Genomic DNA, 17,560 nt, shown 5'->3' with positions numbered 1-17,560 from the left:
TTGAACCTCATCTTATCTCAGCCTTTGCTCCTAATGCTCTCTGCTCTTCTTCCTAATGGCCTATCTCATCATTCCATCCCATATTATAGGTCACTGGTCAGCTGCCATTATGCTCTGGCCTATGATCCTGTGTTGGGAGTGGGCTATGGAGGTCACAAGACAAGTGTGTCTGTTTAGGACAGTCCATTGAACAAAGGCTGTTGGGTTGGAGGGTGAGGACAGTTTCCTTAGAAAGTGTCCATGGGAGAACAATGACCATCACCGCCATGTCCAAATCAGTGCTCAGCTGGCTGAAGTGGAAACCTGGGTGATGAACGTGCTTCTATTTGAGTTTCAGAGTCAGATGTGAATTTCTTATTACTTGGCACAACCTTGTGTTTCTGCTTCTGAGCCATGACTTGGGACCTGTGCCACTAATGCTCTGTGTGACTCCAGGAGGCCATTCCTCCCACCTTACAGTCTCAGCATCCCCTCCTACAGAATGAAGTAGTTGTACTGGATGGTCTCTGATGGATGTTTCCAGCTCTCATCTATGTTCAGAAAGAGGAATTATGCCATTAGCCTTTCCCTGCATGAACTAGTAGAGTTTAATAAGTTTCCTTCTGATGGAACACAACCGCCAGCTGCTGGTCCCATTCAGACACAGATGTGGGTTTAACCTGCAGAAGAGATTTTCCCTCCTGTTGTAACAATTCTGCCAGGATAAGTGAGTACCATATGTATTAATGAGTCTGTCCTCAAAGAGGTAGAGATAAGTCCTTCCACCATAAAGACAATTTTCTCTCCTTCTCTCCCTCTTTCCCTCTATCCTTTCTTCCTTTCAATTGCTTAGTTCATTCATTCATTCATATAACATTGATTAGTTACCTCCTATGTTTTTGTTTCTGTGCTTAGTTTTGCAGATTCCAAGATGAGTAAATAACAGTCTAGTGGGAGGAAATAGATCTTCCTCCTCTATTCCTCTCTCCTGTTCTTCCATACAACCCTTCCTCTTTTCATTTCTTCCTTTCTTTTTTCTTTCATCCAGCACACATTTACTGAGGGGCCACCATGTAACTGTGTGACTGGCTCATTGCTAAGTGCTGATGCATATAACATACTCCCTGTCCTCAGGGAGTGCCTAGTCTAGAGGATGAGACAGATAAGCTGACAAATGTCCATGTAGAAGCACAAGCCTATATGGTTTTTTTTTTAAAGTTAGACGATGACCATCTTTTTGCAGAGCATCTATGGAAACTTCTTGAAATTTTCCAGCAAGTTCAAAGAGCAAGGCTTGGGAGGGTGGATAGATGCCTGACTTTCTTTTCCTCCTGTAATATAATTGGCCCCCAACTTCCTTGAAAAACCTCACCTGCCCCCTGGGCCGAGTGGGAGCTTCTTTCTATATCATAGTCATAAATGATAAATCTTCACTCCACACGTCACTGACATATTATTCCTTACACTAATATGTCCATTGTTATGGAAATGCAATTACCATTAGATAAATTAAGATAGAGTGCGAAGGCTTCCTGATGCCTTTCTACTAATGTTGGATCAGAGTTACCTTCAAGGTGGTCTTGCGTGGCAGGTGGTTAGAATGAACTGGAGCATAACCTTGCCTAAAATAGTAAGACTATGTCCAAGTGGACAGATGTTCCCTGCCTTCTACTGGGACTCACATTTATTTCTCCCACACAGGGTCAGAGATCAAATTGGGGAGATCTGTTATTCCAGGGAAAATTCTATAGCTTGGGAATGTTAATTGTCCATGGGGCCAGTATCCATTTCTTTGTCTACACAATCATAGTTGAGTTTCCCTTTCTCGGAGACTCTCTGGAGAGAGTCTAGTTTCTCCCTCCAGAGATAAACACCTAACTTGCAGGTTTGCTGCCAAGATTAAATGAACTAACAATATTAGTTACTCTGCTTCCAGGAAGATGGAGTAATTGTACTTTTCCATATTCTTCCCACTAAGTACAGTTGACCCTTGAAAAATGTGGGGGTGAGAAATGCCAACTCCACCCCCACAGTTGAAAATCCACATATAACTGTTGATGCCCCCAAAACTTAACTACTAATAGCCCACTGTTGATCAGAAGCCTTACCAATAACACAGAGTTTATTAACATGTATTTTGTATGTTCTATGTCTTATATGCCGTATTCTTACAATAAAGTAAGCTAAGGAAAAGAAAATGTTATTAAGAAAATTATAAGGAAGAAAATATATATTTACTATTCATTATGTGGATACAAATCATCATAAAGGTCTTCATCCTTGTCATTTTCATGTTGAGTAGGCTGAGGAAAAGGGGGAAGAGGAGGGGTTGGTCTTACTGCCTCAGAAGTGGCAGAGGTAGAAGAAAATTCACATATAAGTGGACCATTGCAATGCAAACCTGTGTTGTTCAAGGGTCAACTGTACAGCTAAAAACAGTGGACATTGTATATAAAATAAACATAAGACCACTCTGAAAGAGGGCAAGAAGGAGGCAGACCAGCTAGGGACCCAAGCAATGACACAGTGGTGAGTTCCCTAAGACTTTTTTTTTTTTTTTTTTTTTTAAGATGGAGTCTCACTCTGTCACCCAGGCTGGAATGCAGTGGTGCAATCTCAGCTTACTGCAACCTCTGCTTCCCGGGTTCAAGCGATTCTCCTGCCTCAGCCTCCCAGGTAGCTGGGACTACAGGCACCCACCACCACGCCTGGCTAATTTTCAAAATATTTTTAGTAGGGATGGGGTTTCACTATGTTGGCCAGGCTGGTCTCGAACTCCTGACCTTGTGATCCACCTGCCACGGCCTCCCAAAGTGCTGGGATTACAGGCATGAGCCACTGCACCTGGCCGCCTGAGACTTCTTTTAGCTTCATGTATCCCAGACTTAGAACTGAAGAAGCTGGCAACCTGGATGTGTCAATGAGTAAAAACAAAAAAAGCCCCAACAAAAGCCTGCCCCATCTAGTCAAAGGCCCAGGAAAGGGACAGCTTAGCAAGAAAACTTTTACCCAATAACCATCCTACCCCAGCCAAACACCACAGAAAAATCTGTTGCCCTACCTACCCATAACAGCAAAGATCAAGTAGGGAGTCTAGACTCCCATCCCTGTCAAGCTGAACCCTGGCATCCCAATCCTCCTGCCAGGCTGGTGTTAGAGAAGGCTGAGTAGGGACTGTCATCCCTGCTGGTGGGAAAGAACACCCCCCTCACCCAGCAATAATGCAGCACTCCCTCCCACACCTGCTGAGGTAGGATTCAAGGAGACCTAGTGGAGAGTCAGAGCTTTTACACCACCATCATTAACAAGTCTGCTCCCTGCTTTTTGGCATTCTTACCCCTCCCAGCAAGAGTGGTATCAGCAAAGGTCTATGGGGGAGCTGGATTTCAACCTCTGCCCAGCAATAATGAGGAACTCCTTCCCTCTTCAGGGACTAACAGAAGCTGAATGCAGAACTTAAATTTCTACCCATCCCTGGCAATAGCAAGGCAGTACCTCCCCTTTCTCTGCTAGAGCAATGTCAGAAATCCAGCAAAAACAAGAGGTTTAAATAACATCCAAAGTCTCACAACATAATACTCACATGTTCAGGCTTCAGTTGAAAATTACTTGTCATAGCAAGAAGCAGAAAGATCTCAAGCTGAATAGAAAAAGAAAGACAATCAATAGAAGCCATTGCTGAGATGACTGGGATTTTAGAATTATCTGATGACACTTTTAAAGCATTCATTATAAAAATACTTCAATAAGCAATTATGAACATTCTTGAGACTAATGAAAACATAAGAAGTCCCTGAAAAGAAACAGAAAGTGTCAGCAAAGAATTGGAAGATAAAAAGAAGAAGCATTTAGAAAATTTAGAACATACAATTAGAAAATACAATAACCAGATAAAAAATTCAATGGATGGACTCAATAACAAGATGGATAGGGCAGAGGAAAGAATTTGTGAACTTGAAGATAGAATGATAGAAATTACACAGTCTGGATAACAGAGAGAAAATGGCCTGAGCAGAGTATCAAGGACCCTTGGGGATTATAATAAAAAATCTAACATTGGTGTCATCGGTGTCCTGGAAAGAGAGAAGAGGAGAAAGAGGACAGAGCTGAAAACATTCTTAAAGAAATAATGGTTGAAAACTTCCCAAACTGGGCAAAAGACATAAACCTACAGATTAAAGAATCTCAGAAAACATCAAAGAAGGTCAATTCAAAGAAATCCATGCTAGGATATGTCATGTCAAACTTCTGAAAACTGAAGACAGACAAAAGCATCTTGAAAGCAACAACAGAGAAACAATACCTATGGGAGAAACCATTCAAATGACAACAGATTTCCCATCAGAAACCATGAAGGCCAGAAGAAAGTGGCACAGCATTTTTTCAAGTGCTGAAAGAGAAGTTTTCAATTCAGAATTCCATGCATAGTGAAAATATTCTTCAAAAATGAAAGAGAAATCAAGACATTGTCAGATGAAGGAAAACTAAGACTGTTTGCCATAAGTGCACCTACGCTGAAAGAATAACTGAAAAGTATTTTCTAAACAGAAAAGAAGTAATAAAGAATCTTGGAAAATCAGAAAACAGTAAAAAGTGTACAAATACTAGTAGATACAATAGTACATATACCTTCTCCTCTTAATTTTCTAAATTATGCTTGAGAGTTGAAGCAAAAATTGTAACACTTTCTGATGTGGTTCTATATATATGTACAGGAAATATTTAAGACAATTATTAAAGGAGGAGGGTAAGGACATAAAGGAAAACTTCACTCAGACTGGTAAAATATCAACACCAGTAGACTGCAATAAGTTATGTATATATAATATACTACCTACAGCAGCCATTTAAAAAGCTATACAAAGAGATACACTCAAAAATACTCTAGCTATGTCAAGATGAAACTCCAAAAAATGTTTAACTCACAGGAAGGCAGGAAAAATAAAACAGAAATTAAAAATGAAATTGATAAACCTGTAGCAAGACCAACAAAGAGAAAACTCTGATTACAATTGTCAGGAATGGGATGGGACATCACTACAGACCCTGCAGTCATCAAATGGATAAAAAGAGATATGCTACACATATACATTTTATAGCTTAAGTGAAATAAACCAATTTCTTGAAAATCACAAACTTCCACAACTCACCCAATATGAAATGTATAATTTGCATAGCCCTGTAAACATTAAGGAAACGGAATTTGTAATTTTAAAACTATCTTACTCCAAAAAAAGAAATCTCCAGATGGTGTCACCAGAGAATACTACCAAATGTTTAAAGAAGAATTAACACCAACTGTACACAATCTCTTCCAAAAAATAGAAGAGTATACTTTCCAACTCATGATGTATACCAATATTACCCTGATACTAAAGCCAGAGTACAAAAAAGGAAAACTACAGACTAATATTCTTCATTAATATAGATGCAAAAATTCTTAACAAAATATTTAGAAAATAGAGTTCAGCAATATATACAAGTAGAGTTTATTCCAGGGATAAAAGACTGGTTCAATATCTGAAAAATCAGTTAACATAATTCACCGTATTAACAAGCTAAGAATAAAAAATAACATGGTTATATTAATTGATACAAAAAACTTGTTGGACAAACTCCAACAACCATTCATGATAAAAGAAATCAGAAAAGTAAAAATGAGGAAATTACTCAACTTGATAAAACATCTAAAATAATACTACAGCTAACATTATACTTAGTGATGAAAAACTGAATGTTTTCCTCTACAGCTAGGAACAAGCTAGGACATCCACTCTCACCATTCTTATTCAACACAATGCTGGAAGTTCTGGCCAACACAGTAAGGCAAGAAAAGGAAACAAGACATGCAGATTGGAAAGGGAGAAATAAAAATGTCCTTATTTGCAAATGACATCATCCATGTAGAGAATCCCAAAGAAAATACAAAAATCCCAAAGAATATATTTTTTAAAAAGTTCTTAGAACTAATTAGTGAATTCAGCAAGATCACGGAATACACAATCAATACAAATTAGTTATATTTCTTCTTCTTTTTTTTTTTGAGACGGAGTCTCATTCTGTCACCCAGGCTGGAGTGCAGTGGTATCATCTCGGCTCACTGCAACCTCTGCCTCCCAGGTTCAAGTGATTCTTCCGCCTCAGCCTCCCAAGTAGCTGGGACTACAGGTGTGTGCCACCGCACCTGGCTAATTTTTGTATTTTTTAGTAGAGATGGGGTTTCACTATATTGGCCAGGCTGGTCTTTAACTCCTGACCTTGTGATCTGCCCATCTCGGCCTCCCAAAGTGCTAGGATTACAAGCGCAAGCCACCGTGCCTGGCCCAAATCAGTTATATTTCTATATACTAGCAATTAACATATGGAAACCTAAATTAGAAACATGCCATCTACAATTGCTGAACAAAATGGAAATACTTTGGTGTATATCTGATAAAACATGTATAGGGCTTGTACGCTGAAAACTACAAAATGCTGGTGAAAGGAAACAAAGATCAAAAGAAATGCAGACAGATACCACTGTGGTTCAGCCTGTATTCCCCACAAAGATATGCTAAAGTCCTAACCTCCAGGACCTGTGAATGTGATCTTTGGAAATAGGAACTTTGCAGATATAATCAAGTTTAGATGAGGTTATACTGGAAGGGTGGTCCCTTAATCCAATATGACTTTCGGCCTTATAAGAAGAGGAGAAGAGAAACAGAGACACACAGGGAGAGCACCATGTGACAACAGAGGCAGAGATTAGAGTGATGCAACTGCAATCTAAGTAATGACAAGAATTGCTGGCCACCACCAGAAGGTAGGAAGAGGCAAAGAAGGATTCTACCTAAAGTCTCAGAGGGATCCTGAGACACGGCCTTGCCAATACTTTGACTTGGGACTTTTGCCCTCCAAAATTGTGAGAGAATAAATTTCTGTTGTTTTAACCCACTCAGTTTATGGTACTTTGTTACAACAGTCCTAGGAAACTGATACCCATACCATGTTCATGGATTGGAAGATTCAACATAGTTAAGAAGTCAGTTCTCAAAATTCATATATAGGTTTAACACAATTTATAACAAGATCCCAGAAAGATTATTTTTATAAATAAAGACACGATTATTCTAAAAGTTATGTGAAAAGACAAAGGAACTAGAATATCTACAACAGCTTTATTCTTTTGCGAAATAATAAAGTGAGAGGAATCAGTCTACCTGATCTCAAGACTTCTTATATAGATACAGTCATCAAGACCAAAATGGATATACAGATGGCAAGTAAGCACACGAAAAGATGTTGAATATCTTAGCCATTAGGAAATGTAAACTAAAGCACAATGAGATATCACTACACTCCAATTAGAAAGGCTAAAATAACAAACAGTGACAATACCAAACACTGGCTAAGATGCAGAGAAAAATCAATCATTTGTACATTGCTGGTGTAAAATGGTGCAGCTACTCCAGAGAACAGTTTTTGCATTTTCTTTTAAAACTAAACATGTTATTACTATATTATCCAGAAACTACACTTCTGAGCATTTATTCCAGAGAAATAAAAACATATGTTCACATAAATCCTGTTAATAAATGTTTATAGCAGCTTTATCCACAATGGCAAAAAATAGAAAACAACTTAGATCTCCTTCCGTGGGTAAATGTTTAAACAAACTCTAGTACATCCATATCATAGAGTACTACTCAGCAATCAGTCAAAAGGAAGAAACTCAGCAATCAAAAGGAAGAAACTATCGATACCTGCAACAACTTGGATGAATCTATGGAGAATTATTCTGAGTGAAAAAAGGCAATCTGAAAAGGTTACATACTGTATGATTCCACTTATAAAACAGTGAAATGATAAAATTATAGAAACAGAGAATAGAGCTGGGCACCAGGGTACACATCTCTAATCCCAGCTACTTGGGATTGAGGTTGAGGCAATGGGATTGCTTGAGTCCAGGAGTTTGAGACCAGCCTGGGTAATGTAGCAAGACTCTATCTCAAAAAAACCCACATACAGCTAGTGTTTATTATACTGGACAGATATGGAGAATAGATTAGAAGTGCCAGGGGTTAAATATGGGGGGAGGATGGTGAGGAGAGAGCAGGAAATGGGTACGGCTATAAACGGGCAACATGAGGGATCTTCGTTTTGATGGGTCTGTTCTGTATCTTGACTGTATCAGTTCAGTATCTGGGCTGTGATATTGTACTAGTGTTTCATAAGATGTTATCAGTAGAGAAAACTGAGTAAGGGAAACATAAGATCTCTCTCTTCTTACAACTACATGTGAATCCACAATGATCTAAAAATAAAAAGTTTAATTATAGAAACATACTATCATTAACATAATAGCTACCATTTATTGATGACAAAGCACCTCTACTCAATACGAAGGAGGTGGGTACCTACATAACTCATTTAAACTTCACAACAGACCTACAAGGTGGACGTTCTTAGCCCATGTTAAGGATAAGGAGGCCGACCGCATTGACCCACACCTGTAATCCTAGCACTTTGGGAGGCCGAGGCGGGAGGATCAGATCGCATGAGCCCAAGAGTTTGAAACCAGCCTGGGCAACACAGTGGGACCCTGTGTCTACCAAAAAAAAGTGTTTTAAAGCTGGGCATGGTGGTGCTTGCTTGTGGTCCCAGCTACTCAGGATGCTCAGGTGAGAGGATCGCTTGAACCCAGGAAGCTGAGGCTACAGTGAGCCGTGATCGTGCCATTACCCTCCAGCCCAGGCCACAGAATGAGACCTCGTCTCAAAAAACAAAAATAAATAAATAAAAATAAAATTTAAAAAAAGGATAAGGAGAGACTCACTGACCCAGAAGCAGTGTGGATCTAGTGGCAGTGGAGTGGGCTTTGGGAAGGTGAAATTTACAACCCGGCTGGACACCCAGTAAGCATCTAGACAGAGAATGTCCATTTCCCCTCTGCCCTTGACCTCCTTTGCTATTGGGTGTTCGCCACACCTACTCTTGGAGTTGGCAGATAAGCATACCTGTTGACCACACTAAACCATCTTTGGGTACCTGGTCCACATGAGTAGTGGACCTCTGAGTAATGGAGGGATCAAGTGACCACTGTCCTGTGGGTGAACAGATGAAGGCTTCCCTGGGAACACTTAGCTCTGCTGGCTTTGAGAGGTAGGAATCCCTTTTATGTTATGTGGAGGTTTGCTGCTTTTGCTCATCTCTTGCCATCTGGTGAAAGCAAAAAGTCCCAAAGAGGTGAAAAGCTTTTCAAGCTTCAGGCAGCACCAATCTATCCCTTTCCAGGAGAACATGCCTGCAAATGCATACAGCTACTGTTCCTCCCTGCCTGCCTCCCTCCCTCCCATGCCTCCACATCAGCTACTGTTCCTCCCTGCCTGCCTCCCTCCCTCCCATGCCTCCACATCAGCTACTGTTCCTCCCTACCTGCCTCCCTGCCTCCCATTCCTCCACATCAGCTACTGTTCCTCCCTGCCTGCCTCCCTGTCTCCCATTCCTCCACATCAGCTACTGTTCCCCCCTGCCTGCCTCCCTGCCTCCCATGCCTCCACATCAGCTACTGTTCCTCCCTGCCTACCATTCCTCCACATCAGCTACTGTTCCTCCCTACCTGCCTCCCTGCCTCCGATTCCTCCACATCAGCTACTGTTCCTCCCTCCCTGCCTCCCTGCCTCCCATTCCTCCACATCAGCTACTGTTCCTCCCTGCCTGCCTCCCTGCCTCCACATCAGCTACTGTTCCTCCCTGCCTGCCTCCCTGCCTCCCATGCCTCCACATCAGCTACTGTTCCTCCCTGCCTGCCTCCCTGCCTCCCATTCCTCCACATCATTTAATCTTCATGCAGCCCTGTGCACTTGATGTTATCATTATTCCCATTTTACAGAGGACAAAACCAAGGAATGGAAAGGTTGGGCATTTTGCCCAGGATGTACAGAAAAGAGGTGGCTGTGGAATTTGAGTCCAGGTTTTCCTGACTCTGGATCCTGCTGATACTAATTTCCTGGTGCTGCTGTAACAAAAGAGCATAAACTGGGTGGCTGAAACAACAGAAATTTATTCTCACACAGTTCTAGAGGCCAGAAATTCAATGTCAAGATGTCAGCAAGGTTGCCTTCTAGAGGCTCTGAAGGACAATCTGTTCCATGCCTCTCTCCCAGTCTCTGGTGGCTCCGGCAGTCCTTGGCTTGTGTCTGCATCACTCCAATCTCTCCCTCCATCTTCACATGACTTTCCTCTCCATATGTCTGTCATTGGATTTAGGACTCACCCGAATCCAGGATGATTTGGATATTTGACATTGGATTTAGGATATTTGTCATTGGATTTAGGACTCACCCGAATCCACGATGATCTCATCTCGGGATCCTTACCCTAAATTATGTCTGCAAAGACCCTTATTTTAAATATGATCAGATTCAGAGGTCCTGGGTGGACGTCTTTTGGGGGACACTGTTCAACCCACTACTCTGCTCGGAAGTCCACCCCAGCAGGCCATTCCGAAAATGCACACATGGATTCTCTCTCTCTCCTTGTTTTTGAGCTGGTCTAGGGTGAGGTGAGGCAGTGCTGGTTCCAGCTGTGACCCAAGCTAAGATGCTGAAGGCTCACTCTCACATTCTCTCTGGAGCTGTCAGACTGTTGATTCTTTAATAAACACTTGGGAGGAGAGGTGTTGGGATGGGAGGGGTACTCTGGACACCTCTGCATGGGGTTTTTCAGAATCAAAGAGGCACAGGGTGAGTGGCTGTCACCTGTGTGGTTTTCATTACATGGTCACCTTTCACTCTGGGGTCCAAGCAGTGGACAGGAATTCGACTCCAGAGGCTGTTCCTTCCACAGCTGGATGCAGCCCAATGGGGCTGATGAAGCGGGAGGGACTTCAGAAGGATCTGGTGGCTGAGGAAAGGGCAAGAATTGTTGCAGGGGCTGGGGTGGGGGCCTCTCCTGCTCAGCCCACTCTTTCTGCTGTGTTTCTGCTTCCCTGCCTGTCCCTGACTCCTACCCTGTTTTCTCTCTGCAGGACCACATCCCTGTCCCTTACCAGCCAGACTCCAGCAGCAACCCCTCCTCCACGACGTCCTCCACGCCCTCCTCGCCAGCACCCCCCCTCCCTCCTAGTGCCACGCCGCCTTCTCCCCTACACCCTTCCCCACAGTGCACACGGCAGCAGAAGAACTTCAACCTGCCAGGTACCTCCATGCTTGGGGAGACATGGGGGGTGCAGCGTTGGAGGGGCAGAGATTAGGGAGGGGGTGGGTTCATGCCAGAGCCCTGATGCAGCAAGTCTCTGCAGGAAAGCGAATGGGTCAATGACCAGAGAGGGGCAAGGAAGTATGTGGACTGACCCTTATCGTACCCTAAGCAATTACCCTTATGTCACTTATTTAATCTTTGGAACAGCCACAAGGTAAGCATTATCAGCTCATTTTACAGATGAAGAAACAGAGGCTCAAAGAGGTGCAGGAACTCTTAGAGACTCTGTCTTTTGGCAAGCTACAACCCAGGGTCTTCGCCTAAGTCTAAGTCACAGAAGGGAGCCATTGGCTCTGGAGATGACAGTTGTCTTATGAGCTAAATTGGTTAAAATTGGCAGTGAGATCCTGTGCTGGAGATCTTAGGGGCACATGTATGAGCAGGGCTGCATACTGAGTCTTAACCCAGATGTGAGGACAGGGCTGTCACTGAGCAGTCTGGATTCCTGGAGTCAAGATCCAGGTCTATTGCATTCTTGCTGTGTCTCACCTCTGAAAAGATGTAGTTGGACAAGATAATCTGGAAGGTTCCTCTAGCTCAGGAATTCCAAGGTACCTGGACTGTTGACCAGGGAGTATGCACTAGGCTGTGAGATGATAGTAGAGAAGCCACTCATGGGACACTGTGGTTTCCTGACCTCCTTTGTCATTAGACCTAAGAATGGGATTTTTTTTTCCTTCAGGTAGACGAGACCTAAGAATCTCCCCATCTCTTCCAGGGTCCAGCCTGGCCCGGTTCCTCTGCTAGGGCCCTAAGAATGCTTCCAACTCAGCCATATTTATGGCACTGCAGCTGGCTTCAACAAGAAGGCTGGTGGGACTGGCATGCCCAGTTGGAACCAGAGTCTACATCTGTTTTGTTCAATATGGTATCCGCTAGCCATGTGTGGCTATTTACATTTAAATAAATTAAAATTAAATATAATTTAAAAATTAGCTTATCGGTTACACTAGCCACATTTCAAGGGCTCAGTAGCCACATGTGGCTGGTGGCTGCCATACTGAATGGCTCAGGTGTAGAACATTGCCATCATCACTGAAAGTTCCATCGGATGCTCTGGTCTAGCGCCTGATTTCCTCCTGAGTCAACAAGCTTCACACTATGAAAAAAATCCCAGGACCTTGGCCACAGCTCACACCTCTAAGCTTAACCAGGCATAAGTGAGTGGCCAGGAGGCAAATAGAGGCCCCGCCCCACACCTGGGCGGCACCCACATGCAACCATCCATCCATCTGAGGACAAGCCAATCACAGCACCTGCCCACACTGTTTTGATTTGGGTTATATCCACAGAGATGGCACATATTTTGAATTCTTGGAACTTTGGGTTTTTTGTTAAGTTCAAGTCTGAATTTAACAGTCTCATATCCACCTAGTGTAGGGGCCACTCATCTGGCAGCCACCAAGGACTGCAATGTGAGTCACCAGCTGAATCGTCTTAGTAAATGCCGCCGATTCATTGCCCGGCATTTCCACAGACAGAAGGCTCCCACCGCCATCTCCAGGGTTGTTCATTTTTTACTTCTTCAGAAGGGGATGAAGGGAAAAAAAAGACCGTTAGACTTCCCATGACCACCCACACCTGGGGGAAGTGGGCCCGATGCTTTCCAATAGCCACTTCACTCCCTGGAGACACTGACTTCAGGAGTATTTTCCCTGAAATTGTTTGGCACTTGTTTTATGGACCAAGGGATGGGGAAAGGCCATTTTATGGGAGAACTGTGGACAAAAGGACCACAGCTCTTTTCATCCCTTAAAGACTCTGCTGGCATCTTCAGACAAGAGACCTTCCTAGCCAGGAGTAATCAGGGTGTCCCTTAGCTCCTTCCTTCCCTCAGCCAGAGTCTTCGAGAAGGGGTGCCTGACAATTGGCTGTTCTAGCGTGCCACCTTATCCCCATCTGCTCCATGACAGGCCATGACAAGGTCCTGGCCCTCTTTGGGGACTGGGCTAAGGGGTCCTTTGGGTAAAAGCACTTCAGCATGGCAGTTAGAGTATGGGTTCTGCAGCCAAGCTGCTTAGGTTCAAATCTCAGCTTTACCACTTAATGTCTGTGTGATGTTGGACAAATAACTCGCCTCTCTGGGCCTCAGTGTTCTGATCTATAAAGTGGAGATCATAATAGTACCCACCTTAGATAATTGTTTTAGAAAGAAATGTCATAATACATGGACAAAGCTTAGCAGGGTGACAGTTTCATTGAAGGCCTCAACAAATCTGGGCTCCTTGGATTATTATTAAATACAATAATAATAAAGTACAGTGGCTATCTTTATTTGCATTTCTCATCATCACTGCTAATTAATATGAGGACCTAGACAGAATTGTAGAATGAAAGATGAAATCCCCATATACCTTGACATAGGAGTATGAACTGAACTCAACATTTGGGGAAGGTAATTTGGCATTTTCTGTTAAAGTTTTTTTGTTGTTGTTGTTGTTTTGAGATGGAGTCTCACTCTGTCACCCAGGCTGGAGTGCAGTGGTGCGATCTTGGTTCACTGCAACCTCCACCTCCCGGGTTCAAGCAATTCTCCTGTCTCAGCCTCCCGAGTAGCTGGGACTGCAGGTGCACACCACCACACCCAGCTAATATTTGTATTTTTAGTAGAGACAGGGTTTCACCATATTGGTGAGGCTCATCTCGAACTCCTGACCTCAGGTGATCCACCCACTTTGGCCTCCCAAAGTGCTGGGATTACAGGTGTGAACCACCATAGCCAGCCCTGTTAAAGTTTTAAATGTGCATTCCTTTGACCATTATATCACTTCTAGGACTTTATATACAGAAACGCTTGCACTAGGGTGCAAAGATCTGTGTGTAAGGACTTCACTGTAACAGTGAAAACTGAAATTAACCCAAATGCCCATCAAGAGTAGGTGGTGAATGGTTGAATACACACATATATCCATATAACCAAATATTCTGCAAACTTTCAAAGGAATGTAGTACTCTATATAGATTTCCTGACATGGAAAGATATCCATAATGTTTCTTAAGTATAAAATAAGTGATTTGCAAAGTCATCAGTATAATATTCTATTTATTGTAAAATATTTACATATATATATGTCTGTGTACCAGTGTGCATATATGTGTTGGCATGTGTGCGGTAAAGTCTGGAAGAACTTCATGGCAGCTGTTGAGGAGAGGGACTTTATCTCATGCACTTCTACGATATATATGAGTGTGCATCCATTTTAGAATCGAATAATAATAAAATTCAGTGCTGAAATGGAAAACAAAACAGAACCTTTTGGAAGTACAGTTGGGCCTACCCTGTGTCTTAGGTGGTTTTAGCAAAACACTCCCAGGGTCAAGAGTACCTGTCGTGTTTGTACAAAGATCTGGCTGGCTGTCCCACTCTTGACTGGGAGCTTCTGTTGATGAAAAATGGAGCTTTGCCTGTGGGTCCCTGCCAGATGTTGAGTTTTCTGAAGGCTATTTAAGCTAAAGCTTAGGCATAACAATGTCCCCAGCACTGATTCATCTAGAACATTCTTGTCCAAAAGGGGCTGGGGGGGTTGACCAGCCATTTAACTCATCTGTTAATCTCAGGACATGTGGTGAAAAGGATATAAGAACCCCAAGAATGGCGTGTGCAGCCTCGGTGGTATTTGTGACTGTGTGCTGCTAGTCGGGTGGACCTCCTGTTATCCGCCTTTCCCTGAGTCCTGGGGCCATGTGGACATGGCTCAGTATAAGGTGACATCAAGAGTGCTGCATGGACAGACAGACCTGGAGTTGGATCCCAGCTTTGCTCCTTGCTAGCTGTGTGATTTTGAGCACGGTATTGCTTCTGTTTAGGTCTGTTTCTCATCAGTAACATGGGGCTAGTTCACTGCTACCGATGAGCAGAGTTGTGGTAGCATCCATCATGGCAAGACAGATGAAGAGGCTTCGAAAATGATTGTCTTATGGGTTTCTGAGGCTGGAGTGTTCAAATACCTTCTTTCTTTGGAGCCAAATACCTTCTGTCTTTGGAGCCACCTAGAGCCATCTTGAAACACACACACACACACACACACACACACACCCAACTCCAGGAAATGGTGAATTCTAATGGCTCAAAGGGAGAAGAAAGGAGGTGGAATTTGCAGGATTTCTGAGACCTCACTTGGGCCATGTGGGCTCGTGAGAGTGTTTCCTCCCTTTCCCTTTCCATCAGTCTCTCCTGAGTGCCTCTTTTATGCTCGTCACTCTGTGCCATGATCTGGTTTACATACTCACTTGTTAAGTGTCTGTCTCCTCCATCAGAATGCCAGCTGCATGAGACTAGGCAATGTGTCTTCATTCATCACTCCACATTCAAAGCCCAACATGTTGCCTGCAACTGAAGGCACTCATTACATGTTTGTTGAATGAATGAATGACCTGAATTTCATGCACTGCCCAGGGCTGCAGTTTCTTCTCTTCAAATTTTCTTCTTGGCCCTCAGACTGTGTTCATCCATTCATTTTGTTAACAGTATTTATTACGCATCTACTGTGTACCAGCTACTGTACTAGGCACTAGGTTTGGACCAGGGAACAAACCAGACATGGCCCCTGGATTCACTTCCTATTGTTATTGTAACAAATGACCACATACTTCGTGGCTTAAAAGCACACAGGTTTATTATCTTATGGTTCTAGAGGCCAGATGTCCAAAACGGGCTTCACTGGGCTAAAAACCAAGATGTCAATAGGGCTGGTTTGTTCTGGAAGGTCTCGGGGAGAATCCATCTCCTTGCCTTTTGCCAGCATCTAGGGGCTGCCCACATTACTTTGCTTGTTGCCCCTCCTCATTCCGGCCTCTGCTTGCATGATCACATCTCCTTCTCTGACCCTGCCTTCCTCTTCTGAGGACCCTTGTGGTGTCATTGAGCCCACCCAGATGATCTAGGATAATCTCCCCACCTCAAGATCCTTAAGTAATCTCATCCAAAGAGTCCCTTGTGCCATGTAATGAAATGGATTCACGGTTTCCAGGGATTAGGACCTGGACATGTTGTAGGGGCAGGGGCAGGCATTATTCTGCCTACAACAGCCCCAGTTCTCATGAAAAGTATAGCTTAGTGAGAAAAAAAGGTATTAACCAAATAAACATATGCATGAAAATAGGATTATAGATTGTGATGAAGGCTGTGATGGCTAAGAGCCTTTGCAAGAGTCCTTGAGCAAATGCAAGAGAACAGATTTAGGTTGGAGGGTCACTGGATGGCTGAGTTCTGCAGGTGGGGGAAGTAAGGCAAAGGCCCAGCCACAAGAAGGGGCCCAAGTGCCATAAACAAGGGAAAGTGGCCTCCAGAGAGACTCAGAGCTACAGGGTCTGGGCCTGGCAGGATTTTAGATTTTATGTGAGACTCCATGGGATGCAGTTGAAAGGTTTAGGCAGAGAATGACTTGACCTTTCTTCCTTCCTTCTAGAAGACCACTCTGGCTGCTCTCTTGGGAGGCCTCAGGGTAGGCATGGGGGCTCCAGAGGGGAAGCTCCTTCAGAGTGGCCTGCTTGTCTCTTTGACTTCATCTGCAGCCTCCCAGGTCCTGAGTCATCTTGGATGCCAGAAAGCCCGGAGCCACTCGGCTCTCCTGAGCAGCCCACTCAAGGTCACCAGCTGTTCTTTAGAGCCACTTCTTGATGGTGTCTGTCATCAGCAGGAAGAACAGGTCTCCCAACAATGTCTTTCCTCCTCTTCTGGTCATGTGTTTCCCTTTCAGTCACCAGGAACGAGTTGTTCCATGGCACATGGGGAGGAGTCAAGGAGGGCCTTGGCTTCGGGTGTGGAGGCATTTGCTGGTGTCCTGTTGCCTGACACCTGTCCCTTCTCGGACTCTCTGAAGCAGCTCCTGCTCTCTGTTGCCCAAAAAGAACATAGCTGTCAGCGAACCTTTTCTGCAGACACTGAATCCCCCATCACTGTCAGAGCTGTGGAGGGAAAAGATCAGCCAAGTCTCTTGAGAGCCTCGGGTAGTTTTTCCTGTTTTAATTTTAGCCCCTTGTTGACTAATAAAGTAGTTGCATGTAATAAAAAACTTCTGTTATCTAATAGTAAAACAGTCCCTGAAGTCATGGAGGGTGATTTTCTTTTAAAGCTTTGCTCTGTGACCTTGAATAAGCTGCTTCTTGCCCTGGACATCCCATTTTCCAGAATCAAAAATGGACTCCAACTATTTGATATAATCTGGAATTGGACTAAGCCCAAGGTTTTTGCTGTTTCATCTGTGATAAAGAGAGTTGGTTAATTCAACAAATGTGTGTTGCACACTGACTGGTGCAAGGCACAGAACCAGGAGTTTGAGGTCCTGAGATAGTAGGACTTATTCCCTGTCCTGAAAGAATCTATCAGTAAATTTCAACC

The 17,560-nt window shown here is 43.5% G+C and overlaps 1 protein-coding gene across 3 annotated transcripts in view; it reads left to right on the top strand.

The window, feature by feature from the left end:
• Positions 1-17,560, top strand: part of KSR2 (kinase suppressor of ras 2) — a 506,130-nt gene that overhangs the window by 422,050 nt on the left and 66,520 nt on the right. For all 3 annotated transcript variants that reach the window (XM_009426349.5, XM_063785031.1, XM_063785032.1), the window contains exon 10: positions 10,988-11,156. In XM_009426349.5, coding sequence (XP_009424624.1) covers positions 10,988-11,156 — 169 coding nt within the window. The remainder of the gene's footprint in view (positions 1-10,987; positions 11,157-17,560) is intronic.

This window comes from Pan troglodytes, chromosome 10, assembly GCF_028858775.2.
Source record: "Pan troglodytes isolate AG18354 chromosome 10, NHGRI_mPanTro3-v2.0_pri, whole genome shotgun sequence".
NCBI classification, from domain to species: domain Eukaryota; kingdom Metazoa; phylum Chordata; class Mammalia; order Primates; family Hominidae; genus Pan; species Pan troglodytes.
The sequence above is the reverse complement of the archived record's forward strand: the minus strand, read 5'-3'. Positions and strand labels throughout refer to the sequence as shown.